At 64.5% G+C, this 11,777-nt stretch overlaps 1 protein-coding gene across 3 annotated transcripts; it reads right to left on the reverse strand.

The window, feature by feature from the left end:
• On the reverse strand, positions 1-10,939 carry GCGR (glucagon receptor). Of its 3 annotated transcripts, none has more exons than XM_075111610.1 (14): positions 10,843-10,939; positions 3,494-3,655; positions 3,092-3,234; positions 2,892-2,999; positions 2,641-2,762; positions 2,413-2,519; positions 2,133-2,286; positions 1,908-2,067; positions 1,759-1,819; positions 1,439-1,508; positions 1,193-1,281; positions 939-1,077; positions 776-817; positions 1-689 (listed from the first exon to the last, which is right to left on the reverse strand). In XM_075111610.1, exons 1-14 carry the CDS (start codon positions 10,866-10,868, stop codon positions 393-395), a joined length of 1,680 nt encoding a protein of 559 aa, XP_074967711.1. In that variant the 5' UTR covers positions 10,869-10,939; the 3' UTR covers positions 1-392. The 3 variants fall into 3 exon arrangements, with proteins under 3 accessions (XP_074967711.1, XP_074967709.1, XP_074967710.1); XM_075111608.1 differs by lacking the exon at positions 10,843-10,939 and adding an exon at positions 10,600-10,703 and having other exon boundaries at positions 3,092-3,257; XM_075111609.1 differs by lacking the exon at positions 10,843-10,939 and adding an exon at positions 10,600-10,701 and having other exon boundaries at positions 3,092-3,188.
• Positions 10,940-11,777: the final 838 nt, after the last annotated feature.

Here is an 11,777-nt window from a genome sequence, read left to right on the forward strand (position 1 = left end):
TGGCCCTGCAGCCCGGCATGGGCCCACACCTATTTACAGTTACGACAGATAAATTACAGCACTGCGCAAAGGGTCTCGAAGGCGCACGAGGGCAGCACCACAGGATGAACCCCACACCCCCACCCCACACAGAGATCCCCCACCCCACAGATCCCCTCCCCGCAGAGGTCCGGGTCCCATTCACCGTGCCTCACCTGCAGCTGGCCTAGCCGCATCCATTGCCCCATGCACATCTGGCACAGCACGGCGTCCCCACCGGGGTGGGCAGGGTCCCGCACAGCCTGCACACCACCCGGAGGAGAACGGAGCTGGGGTGGGAGGCGGCAGCTGCCCCCAGCTGGCTCAGCCTGCGGCAGCGGGGCCAGCACAGCCGTCCCACTCCAGCTACAGGCTCAGAAGTGGCTCTCAGCCGTGGTCTCGGGGAACTCGTAGCAGTGGTGTCGGTCCTCCAGGGCAAGGTGCTCAGCAGTGCTGCGGCCGGTCCTCTCGAGGTAGTGGGTGCTGGGACGCATGGCGGCTGGGCTGCGCCCCAGCCCGTTGGCACAGCCGCTTACCAGCTGATGCTTCTCACAGGTGCTGCCGGCACCATTGCGGGCGCTGGGTGCATGGCTGTAAGTGTTCTTGTACTCCTCTGCCAGGTCCTTCCCCAGCTTCCAGCGCTGCCACCTCTTCAGCAGCTCTGCCTGCACCTGTGAGCAGCTGCTGTCAGCATGGCCCCGTGCCCGCTGGTTGCCCGAGCCCCCCCGGCTGCCTGCTCCCACGCTGTCCCGCTCACCTCCTTGTTGACGAAGCAGTAGAGAATGGCCACCAGCATCCCCTAGTCAGAGGGATGAGAAGTGTGAGAGGTGCACCACCAAACCCCAACCCCAACCCTGGTCTGGCCCCTCCCAAGACGGAGGTCCCTGTGGAGGGGCCATCCTCTGTGGGGCTGGGCTCACATGGAAGGAGCTCAGGAAGAGGTCAAAGAAGAGCTTGACATAGCGCAGGGTGCCCTGGGCATGCTCGTCTGTGACAAATGCAAAGACCACTTCATGGATGCCCAGCAGTGGGATCAGCGTCAGCGTGGACTTGGCCAGCCTGCGTGGAGAGGGGCCCATCAGCACCAGAGTTGCAGGGTGGGTGGACACACACACGCACACCCCCAGCATGTGCACCATGGGTGTGCAGGGCCAGGGCTGTGCCCACCACCCACCTGAACTTGTAGTCGGTGTAGCGCATCTGGTGCGCACGGAGCTTGGAGACAAGGATCTGGATGATGCGGATGAAGATGAAGAAGTTGATCTGCAGTGCAGAGTGAGCCATGAGGAGCAGGGCAGGGCAGGGTCAGGCAGGGCAGCTCCGGCCCCTGTCCAGGGCAGCCCTGTTTGCAGCAGGCTTGGGGCACTTGCAGGTGCTGAGCGAAGGGCTGCAGTGGGCAGAGCTGCAGCCCCAGACTTACCAGGATGGCCAAGAACACGGGAAAGCGAAGGATCCACCAGAAGCCCATGTTGTTATTGGTGGTCCAGCACCTGCAGAGGGGGACAGTGGGGACTGCTGGGCAGCCCCTCAACTGGGCGGCTGCTAGAGCCTGGTGTAGTGTCAGCAGCCCCAGCTGGGTGAGTGCCAGAGCCCAGCACCCTGCTCCTTGCACAGGGCAATGGTGTGGAGTCTCTCTGGGGCCATCACACCGTACCCACCACCCCTCAATGTGTCCTACGTGCACCCACCCATGCGCCGCACACCTGCAGGCGCTGACCTGCTGCAGGGTCTGGTACTCACTGGATGTTTTCATAGAGAAACTTCACAACGACCCAGGGGATGAGGAACAGCACAGGCGCCCCTGGAGGGGAGGTGGGCAGGGGGCAGGTGAGGCACAGCAGGATCAAGGTTGGGGTCAGAGGATGGGGAGCCAGCCCGCCCGCACTCACCCCAGCCAATGCACAGATAGAGGGTGAAGTAGCTCCTCTCAGAGAAGACGGCCACGACCAGGAGGTTGTGCAGGTAGATGCCCTCTACCAGCAGCCAGCAGTAGTTGGCCACGATGCCGTACTGCATGAAGACTGTAGCCGTCCGGCAGCCCGCGGCCGCCTGCGGGAAGGGGTCAGGGCTGCTGCACCGCCCATGCCAACAGCCCTGCCAGCCCCGCAGCTCACCTCATCACTCAGCCAGATGTGCACGTTGTAGCCGTCGATCTTGTCACTGTAGTGGGTCTTGAGCAGGGCATCGATGACCAGCACGGAGATGCCCTTCAGGATGAAGGAGGCGAAGAGGTTCATGTGGATGTAGTTCCTCATGCAGTGCAGTTTGCTGTGGAAGTGGGGAGCTGCTGTCAGTGCCTGTGCCTGGACCCCCAGCACAGCCCCTGCCTGCCCCTCATCTCCTGTCCTGGCCCCTACCTGCCCCCCAGCCAGGCAGCCGTGCCCACAACCCTACCTGAAGCCCAGCAGCAGGGCCAGGGCAAGGAGCAGCGCACACAGTGACACTGAGTAGCCCACGGTGTACATCACCTTGAAGCTGCCATAGGTCTTGGCAAATTTTTCCTGGAAAGGGAGGGAGCAAGTGAGGGCAGGGGCAGGCAGGAGCAGAGCAGGACAGGGCATGGCAGGGGCAGGCAGGGAAGGGCAGGGAGACCCACACTGGCCACCCCACAGCTCTGCCCACCTGCGCCTCCAGGTCCTCAGCATCAAGCTCACACTGCGTGGCATCGCGCAGAGACTGTCCCCGAGGGCCCATCAGCCACTGCCCATCCGGCCCGCAGGTCTTGAAGACGTGTCTGTGCTTCACTGCAAGGGGAGGAAGGCAATGGGGTGTGCCAGGCCCCAGAGCCACCGCGGGTGCTGTGCATCGGCCCAGGCACGACTACCTGGAGCAGCGCTTGCACACACACACACACACCCCTGCCCAGCTGTTACCTTTCTGGTACCAGGGCAGGAACCAGGGGCAGGGGACGCTGGCGGTGCTGTTGGGCAGCGTGTCAGGCCAGCAGGAGAACTTGTCGAAGGTGCGGTTACAGACCAGCTCTGTGGAGGGACAGGATGTGGCAGCACCCTCAGCCTCAGCTGGCCCCACTCCCCCTGGTCCCCGTCCCGCTGGGACCCCCACCAGCTCTCACCTGTGGGCGCAGGCAGGCGGCTCATGTTGCGGTGGCACTCCTCGCTGTACGCCTTCCAGCTCTCGAAGAGGAAATCTGTGATCTGGGCTGAGGGGCCCTGGGGGCACGGTGGAGTGTCATCCATGCCCTGCCAGTGGGGGCCACTGTGCCGGGCACAGCAGTGACCCTGGTTCAGGGATGGCCGTGGGTGAGTATGGGCTAACACACAGTGCAGCACCATGCGATGCCATGCCATGCTGTGCCATGTGGATGGCAGGGCATGCAGGAGAGGGCAGAGGCTGCTGCACAGCATGCCCGTGACTCAAGGCTGCTGCAGGCAGGGGTGGATCAGCCGTGGCTTGGGGGCAGGCAGCGGGCTGGTTGTGGGGCAGAGCATCATTTTGCCGGATGGCCTGTCCTTACCTGGCAGCAGAGCAGCAGCAGCAGGAGGCTGAGGAGATACGTCTGGGACATCCCTCCGCCGGGCCGTGAGCCGCATGGGGAGCAGCGTGGGATGCCTGGCTTCCTACTGGCCCTCGGCAGCTCCTCTGCCCTGGCAGTGAGGGCCCTGGGGCATGGGTGACCCTGCACGAGATGCTGGGTCATGGGGACATAAATGGCAGGGCCCATCCCAGCACACAGCCAGGGGAATGCGCGGCCGAGGGCAGGCAAGTGCAGGAGGGGAGGCCACCCTGGCACAGAGGTGGCCCTGCTTACGGTGCAATGCTCCTGTCCCCATCCTTGCCTGACCCTGCCTGGCTTTAACGTTCAGCTGGTGGTTTGTGCGTTTTCCCTGTGGTTTCGTGTGTGTATCATTCTGCATACCTGCTGTTTCCTCCCTCAGAGAGCATCAGAACTGTGGCCACACCACCCCTCTGCCTGCCAAGCCAAAATCCCCAGCCCCTGCATGGCCAGAGCACAGTCACACACAGGGCTGCACCCCTGTGCAGGATGGACCCTTGTACCTCCCAAGGGCAATACTGCCTCTGGACCCCCCTGTGCAAAGACCCGGGCTGGGGCCACCCCACACCAGTGCTGGTGCCCAGTGGTGTGTTGGTGCTGAGCCCCAAAAGCCCAGGGCCCCAGCAGCAGCCAGGACCCCTCCTCATGCCTGAGCATCTTCTCAGGGCAGGGGCTGGCTCCTGGCATGCCTTCCTTCCCCACTTTCTCCACACCACCACTCACAGTGGATCCACATCTGTGGAGGTGGCTAGGACCCCAGGACAGCCCTGCAGGGTGGCCCTCAGGGTGCCCCATCCCCGGCCCTGGCCCTGCAGGTCTGCCCAGCTGCAACACCCACCTGGGGATGGAGGTGGGCAGGGATCCAGCAGGGATGGCTGCCAGCCCCAGGGCAGTTAAGCACTAACCCGCAGGGATCCTCGCCTCGCGGGGCTGCCATGGCCCCAGGACCGGCTCAGCAGGGCCATGCCGCCATGGCTCTGTCGCCCCTGGCCCAGGCAAGCAACACAGTGCCTCGTCTGACTTGGCGCCCAGGAGCTCCTGTGCAAAGCCCAGCTCACGAGGCGCTGTAATTCCCTCCATCCCCATAAGCCGGTTACGGGGCTCCTGAGTGGGATTTTAGCTCTTCTGACAAGGGCTTATTCTGATGGCAGCCCCACGGCATGGTGTGGCTGTGTGGGTTGAGGGCAGCTGAGCCGGGGTGGGAAATGGGGACAGAACAGACAGCAGTGCCTATGCCACCAAAGACACTGCGGCATCCCCTCCCTCCCAGCCTCCCCCCGGGCACTAGCTGGAGCACCGCGCTTCCCAACCAGCCACCGCTCCCAGGGCTCGCCACTCTGCCCATGCCTATTTTTATCCCTGGGAAAGTCATGTTTCCTCCATGCAGACCCACTCGCCGTGTCGCAAGCAGCTGTCTAAGAAGCTCATTAATCAGTGTGTGGGGCTCCAGATGTGGCTCTGGGAGCTGGACCTGCTGGCGCGTGCCTTATTTAGACAGTCCCAGGACAGAAGGAACTGTCTCCTGGGACAGACTGCACTGGGTGGGCTCTGGGAACAGGGACCTTTGGTGAGCACCTGCTGGCCACCTGCCCACACCTGCATCCCTGTCCTCATCCTCCCTCCAGCTCCATGCCAGCATCCCTGTCCCTGTCCCCCCCTCAGCCCCCCGCCAGCAACCCCACCCACCCATCCCACCACCCGTGGCCCGGCCCCGTGGGAACCTCCCGGTGCCCGGCTCCTGCCTGAGCATCCCTGCCCCAGGAGGAAACGCTCCTCCCAGGCACTGCAGGTCAGCAGCGAACTTGCTGCCAGCCCCTCTCCACGGCCCGGGGAGGCAGCTTTGGGGCAGAGGTGTCTCTATTTTTAGCTGTCTGCAATGGGATTTAGCAGCAGGGAGGCCTCTGCCCTAGACTCCCCCCCTGAGCTGGCAGCTGCTCCCCCGGCCCCGGGGCCCTGCTATGGCCAAGCTGGGCAGACTGCACTGGGTGAGGGGTCCTGGCGCACGGGGCCGGTCACGCTCCTCGCCTCTGGCACGGGGCTCCCCGCTTTGCAGCAGAGCCCTGCCCAGGCCCTTTGCCCCAGCTGCCCATGGTGCTGTGCAGCCACAGTGCTGTGCTGGCCCCCTGCTCCCTGCGGTGCAAGGGACCGCCGGCAGCTCGGCCATCCCATGGTGTGCTCTCAGAGACGCAGTCTATTTCTAGCAGACACGTAGGTGTGCAGGAGTAGCTGTGGACCAGTTGTCTGTGGTTCAGTGCAGACAGGCAGTGACAGGGAAGGAATAGTGGTCCTGTGTGGCCAGGACGGTGGGGTCTGGGGCAGCTCAGACCACTGGCGGCACTGAGCACCTCCCTGGGAGCTGGCACTGCCCAGCATCAGTGCCTGCAGTGCTCAGAGCAGTGGTCGCTGCTGGCTGGACGTGCCACAGGCGTCAGTGCCGAGAGCCCCTCTCTGCCATGTCCACTTCCGCCAGAGGCAGCACTGCAGGAGGGACCCAGCTCCACATCACCACCTCCCCTCATCCTGCTGTGCCCAGCTGGATCTCACTGTCATATTCCCCTGCCCCAGCACCTCTCTCCTAGCCAGGGCCAGGCTTTGGGGGACCTTCTGCTGTGCCAAGCCATGGGCACTGGGTGGAGAGTGCCCAGCACGTGAGCGGGTGCATCTGCTGGGGCTGCGGCATGCCACAGTGGACACACGGGGGACTTTTGCCCCACGCTGGCGTTGGGCAACGCAGTGTGTTCCTGTGTCATGGCTCTGCGGCTGCTGACCCTTGTGGAGGCCAGGCTACAAACACCCAGTGCTGCTCCACTGGCAAGGGAGACCTCACGCCCACGATGGGAGAGGAGGAAAGAGAAACCAGCCCTAGGAAGGATGCACCCACGTAGGGAAGGGGTCAATGTGGGCAGCCCCAGTGCTGGGGGGCCAGAGGTGTCAGACCCAGGGACCATCATTTACCCTTGGGGTGAGGGGAGCAGGGCAGTCACTGGCACTTGTGTTGGTGTGCTGAGCCCTTCCCGAGCCAGCAGTGCCAACCCCTGCAGTGGCAGGGGCACAACAAGGACCCCCTCCCCCGCCCAGACCAGCTTCTCTGTGGCCTCCAGACCTACCCCTCTCAGTGGCTCATGGCCCAGCAGCTGCCAGCCCTGGGTTTGCTGGCAGGTGGGGGCCAGGGTACGCAGCCTGAGGAAGGGACGGGGTGAGCTGAGTACCAGGGCACGCTGTGCCGCTGCCACTGCTGTGGCATTGCACCAAGCCCTAGGGAATAGATGGGGAAAAGCTTCTGTCAGGATTTTGCCCCCCACCCACGGGTGGGCAGCCCCCAAGCTGCCCTTCAGCAGCTCTTTGTCTGCGCAGACCCCCATGGCTGCTGGGGTCCTGGCCCTGCCCAGGGGAGAGACACCCTCCTCCTCCCACCCAAGCTGGATTCCCGTGGGGATTTTGCTGCCTCAGCCAGCACCCGGCACTGGCTGCTGCCACACGTGCGAGGGAACGAGCTCCACATCTGGGAGTGCTGCGACTGGTTGCTACATGGATCAGTGGCTCGGTGAATCCTCCACGGGACACTCATGGGCATCTGCAATGTGACCCGGGAGCACCCTGGCACAGCCACAGCCCCGTACAAGCGCTGTAGGCTGGCACAGCCCACTGCAGGCCAGCCCCGCGAGCGCAGCCCTGCACCCGGCACAGCACCACTTGCTCAGGAGGCAGCAGTGGGGGCTGCGCACCCTCCAGACACAGGGATTAGCCCCCAGTGCGCTAATGCAGTGCTTTCCACGGCTGGCTTGGCTTTGAGCTCAGAGCTACAAGCCAGCGCGGCAGGGGCTTCGGCACTTGGCAGGGGAGGGGATGGTGCAGGGCCAGAGCTGATGTAATGCCAAGGCGAGCCTGGCCCTGCAGATGCTGCTCCACTTTTCACCCAGCACCACAGCAAGCAGGACAAGTGGTGTGGAGGGAGACGGCCGTGGCAGGGAAGCCCAAGAGGTCTGGCCCACACCCTGAGCTGTCCCTGACTGTGTCCCTGCCCCGAGCTTGGGGGTGCCTCCTGCTCCCCACCTGTGACCCACAACTGCTCCAGTCATCCCCTGTGAAATGAGTACAAGGAACGTGGGCAGCGGAGGAACAGCTGAACTGCCTGGAGCAGCCCTCACGCTGCAAGGCTGCAGCTCGTTTGCACAGAGCTACATGATTGTGGAAACTCTAAGCCGACGTCAGCAGGCACCAACGATGTCAGATTCTGTGTCACTTTGGTCCAAGAAAACCTAAACCAACCCTGACAGCATTTTCGTCAACAGCAACACAAACAACCGCCACTCACCCTTGTGCCATCAGGATGAACGCTTTTTGCATCACCTCCACAACTGCACTGCTACTGAAAGGGACGGTCAAGGGCATCTTCCACAGCTGCCCAGTACCAGAGGGGGACCGTGGTCTGCAAGCGTGGCTGGGCAGCGGTCAAATAACCTTGCTGCCCAGCAGGCTCTGGTGAAGGGATGCTGAGCTGCACAGCACCTCAGTTCTGGCTCGGGGAAATGCATTTTTCTTGTTTATCACACTGCATGAAAACCCACGAAATACAGGAGGATGGCACAAAAGGCACAGTGTAACACGTGTGCTTAGCGTGTCACAGGGGAAGCACAGGACTGGGAAAAACCCAGGAAAAGGTCAGTGCAGGCAGGCGTGTGTGAACGCGTGCCTGCACTGGGAGCTCAGCACCCGCCTCTCCAGAGCAGCTCGTGTCACAAATGAACGCTGTGGTTATCACGGAGCTTGGGACAACCTCCTGGCACCTCACTGAGGAGTGAGCTCAACCCCTGCCCCGCCAAGGTGTGGATGTTCAAGTGACATTGCACACAGCAGCCTGTCCTGGAAGGGGTCCTGGCAGGGTCCCTCCCTGTCCTGAGGCACCCGCAGCACCTGGGCACGGCGAGCCACCAGCCGTGCCAGAGGCAGGCAGTGCTGCAGGGTGGCACACATACCCAACCAGCCACTGGCACCTGCTGCTTGCAGCCAGGTTCCCCAGACCCCCTGGACTGGGGTAGACAGACAGGGACAGGGGTTCTGGCTGTGGGGGATGCAGGACAGTGTGGGATGCAATGGAGGAGCACAGGGGGATAGAGTGGTGCAGCCATCCCATCTCCCCTGCTTGCCCTGACCCTGCCATTGTCTCTGCCTGGCACAGTGAGGTGCATGGAGCAGCACTGCGCTTGGCAGCTGGTTCAGCCCTGCACTGCCGATCAGGGCTTGCGGTCACATTTTTTCATTAACTATTTTTAATCCACATTTTGCCTCTTCTCCATTCAGCTTTTCCTCTCTCCAGGCAACAGAACATAAAAAAATCCACACCGCAGTGTGTGGAAAGGAGCAGGGATTGGTGGGAAGGACTGGAGCTGGCAGCTGGGGCAGCACTAACATGCCAAGGAGGGGTCCTGCAGGCCCTAAATTTCCCTGCTGATGCACATATAAAGCTGACGAAATCACAGGGGCAACCACTGAATTTGGCATGGGTCAGGACAGCCACAGTATGTGCTGCCGAGTGCTGCGTGGGGCAAGGCAGCTGCATTACAGGGTGCATGCCGAGGCGCTGGGCAGATGTATGCTCCACAGCCACTGGCTTGGCAGCAGCAGATGCCCTGTCCTCTGCCCATCCAGCTGCCACAGCTCGAGGGGAGCCAGACTGACACCAGCGTGCCCTGCTCTCCCTCACCGTCCCAAGGGAGCTGCCAGGCTGGGAAGCGCAGCAGCAGGCAGAGGTGATCTTGGCAGCTGTTTTGGAGATGCGCTTGCAACCGCGAGGGCGGCAAGGTCACATACCCAACATGTCCTGGTTAAACAAAGCCATTTACCAACACCATGTTGACACAGCAGAGCTCGGGACAGAGTCACAAAGGGCACTTGCAATGGGCCCCTGCAATGCCTGGAGAGCTTGGGGACCACTGTGAAGGGTGGAAAACTGTCCCCTGCTTCTGCCCCTCAGCAAGAAAACCGCAGGCACTGCTGTGTCTGCGGCAGGGAGACCCAGCGGGCACCACCTCGGCAAGGGGCTTCTCAGGGAGATGCTCCTGTCACGTCAGAGCCCAGCTGAGACCACGCGCTCGGGGCTCACAACAGCCGCGGCAGTACCTGGGGTGCTGAGATGCCAAATGGCAGCACCCCTTTCCAGAGATGCCGGCGGCAGCGGCTCAGGTGGGGACTGGGCACAGCCCAGCTGGGACACCCCCAGCCCAGGACACCCCTTGCCAAGGGGCTCAACCCCACTGGGGCCAGCGCCCAGTACTGGGACGGCTCTGGGGGCTGCTGCTCCGGACTCCCGGGGCTCAAACCGCGGCCCCGGGATGCGCAGCAACGACCCACGTCCACATCGACGGGGCGTGTGGCATCCCGTCGGACGGGGAGCTCCGAGACCGCGGGGATGGGCGCTCCCCTCCTTCCTCCCTCCTTCCTCCTTCTTCCCCGTACCTGTTGGGGCTGGGCTGGCGGCGGCTCCCGGACGCATCTCGGTGCTGGCGGGGACCGGGACCGGCACCGCCGCGCTCGGCCGCTCCGGCGAAAACTTTTGCCGTAGCCGCGGCGGCGGCGGCTGTGGCGGCTCGGGGGGAGGGACCGTTGCGGGGGGAGGGACTGCGGACGAGGAGCCGTGTCCCGCCGCCCCACTCCTCCCGCCGACACGGGGCGGGGGGCGCAGCCCGGTACCCTGCGCCCCGCTCGGCCCCGGGTGCTCGGCGCTGCGCACCGCGCCCGGGAGCTGCGGGGCACCGGTCCCCGCCGCCGGCTCCTCCCGGGCACCGGCTCGGCTCGCCGGTGAGGACGGGGCGGACGGAGCGACGGGGGTAGCTGGACCGCACCGTACCCCGAGGGAGCGGGACGGGGGTGCCCGGTGCTTCGGAGGGCGGGACGGCGATTGCAGACCCGGTGGGTGCCGCGGGGTCCCCCGGGGAGACTCCTCCTGCCCCAGCGAGGCGGCAGGGCCTCGGGGGTCTCCTGCGGTCCCCGGGCACGGTCCCCAGCCCCGCGCGCGGTCCTTCCTGTGCCCGGAGCTGGGCTGGCCCCTCCCGAGGACCCGGACAAACCTCCGCCGTGCAGCCGGCAGCTGCCTCGATCACCTCGGTTCCAGCCGCCGCTGGCGGTGACGGGTCTGTGTGTGCCGCACACTGTCCTGCTGCAGCACAACCAGGTAAACACATCCCAGCGCAGCAGCAGCAAACGCCCTGGGCACCTCCCGCACGCCGGGGCTGGAGCGAGTGCCCTGGCCCTGGGGATGCCAGCAGCCCACCTGCCGCCCTGCCCCGGCTGTGAGGCTCAAACATATTTACCTTGGGCCAACAGCCGTGGCGGCCATGCAGGCAGTGGCAGCTTGGGGACACCAAGCGTCCTCCCACCTGGAGCCTGGCCAGCTCAGCCCCTGGGGCCGGCTGCAGCGCAGGGCTCCCCGGAGCCCCCCAGGCAGGGTCCCGCTCTGCTCAGCTGCCTGCTCAGAGCCCCTTGTGGGTGCAGACAGAGTGGCCTGGCCACCTGGGCACACACTGGGGCTTACAGGTGCCTCACCAGCGCCAGGGGGTTCAGATTCACAGCTGCCCCCCTGGAGACGGCCCTCACACCCCTCTGGGTCAGGAGGTGCCTGTGGAGGGGGAGGACGGGCAGCCCCCAGCCCGGTGCAGGCAGAGGGGGGCCCTGCAGGACCCCCTCCAGGCAGCAGGGCCTGGGGCTGGGCCTGCTTCCTGGGGGCAGGCGCAGGCCTGGGCAGAGGGCAGGATGAGACCAGGAGGGGCCAGTCAGCTACCATGCATGCAAACAGGGCTGGCAACAGGCTGTTGACAGTCCTGAGGCCTCTCATTTTTCCGATGCTCAGAGATAAGAAGCGCTCCCGCACCATGCAGCTGCCGGACACTCCGTGCTCCAGGCTGTGTCTGGCACATGCTGTCCTGCCGGTGCAGCCACAGCGCAGCTCAGCTGCCGTAAGGGACGTAGGTATATGGGTGCCACGAGCGCAGGGCTGGCGCAGCCAGCAGGACCACGGCCTGGCTGGAGCAGCCCCGGTGCTGGCTGGCGCAGGGCCAGGCAGAGCTCCGTACCACTGCTGGCTGGGCAGGGCCCTGCCGCTCCGTTGCTCTCCTTCTCCACATCAGCCCTTCGTGTGGGCGCAGAGCCGTACTCGTCAGCCCTGGAAGCAGTGTTGGGGTAGCTGGGAGCATGGGCCAGGCAGCCCCCAGCCCCTCACAAGGAAAGAGGGCTCAGTTCACCCCACACT

This window comes from Phalacrocorax aristotelis, chromosome 16 (assembly GCF_949628215.1).
Source record: "Phalacrocorax aristotelis chromosome 16, bGulAri2.1, whole genome shotgun sequence".
NCBI lineage: Eukaryota > Metazoa > Chordata > Aves > Suliformes > Phalacrocoracidae > Phalacrocorax > Phalacrocorax aristotelis.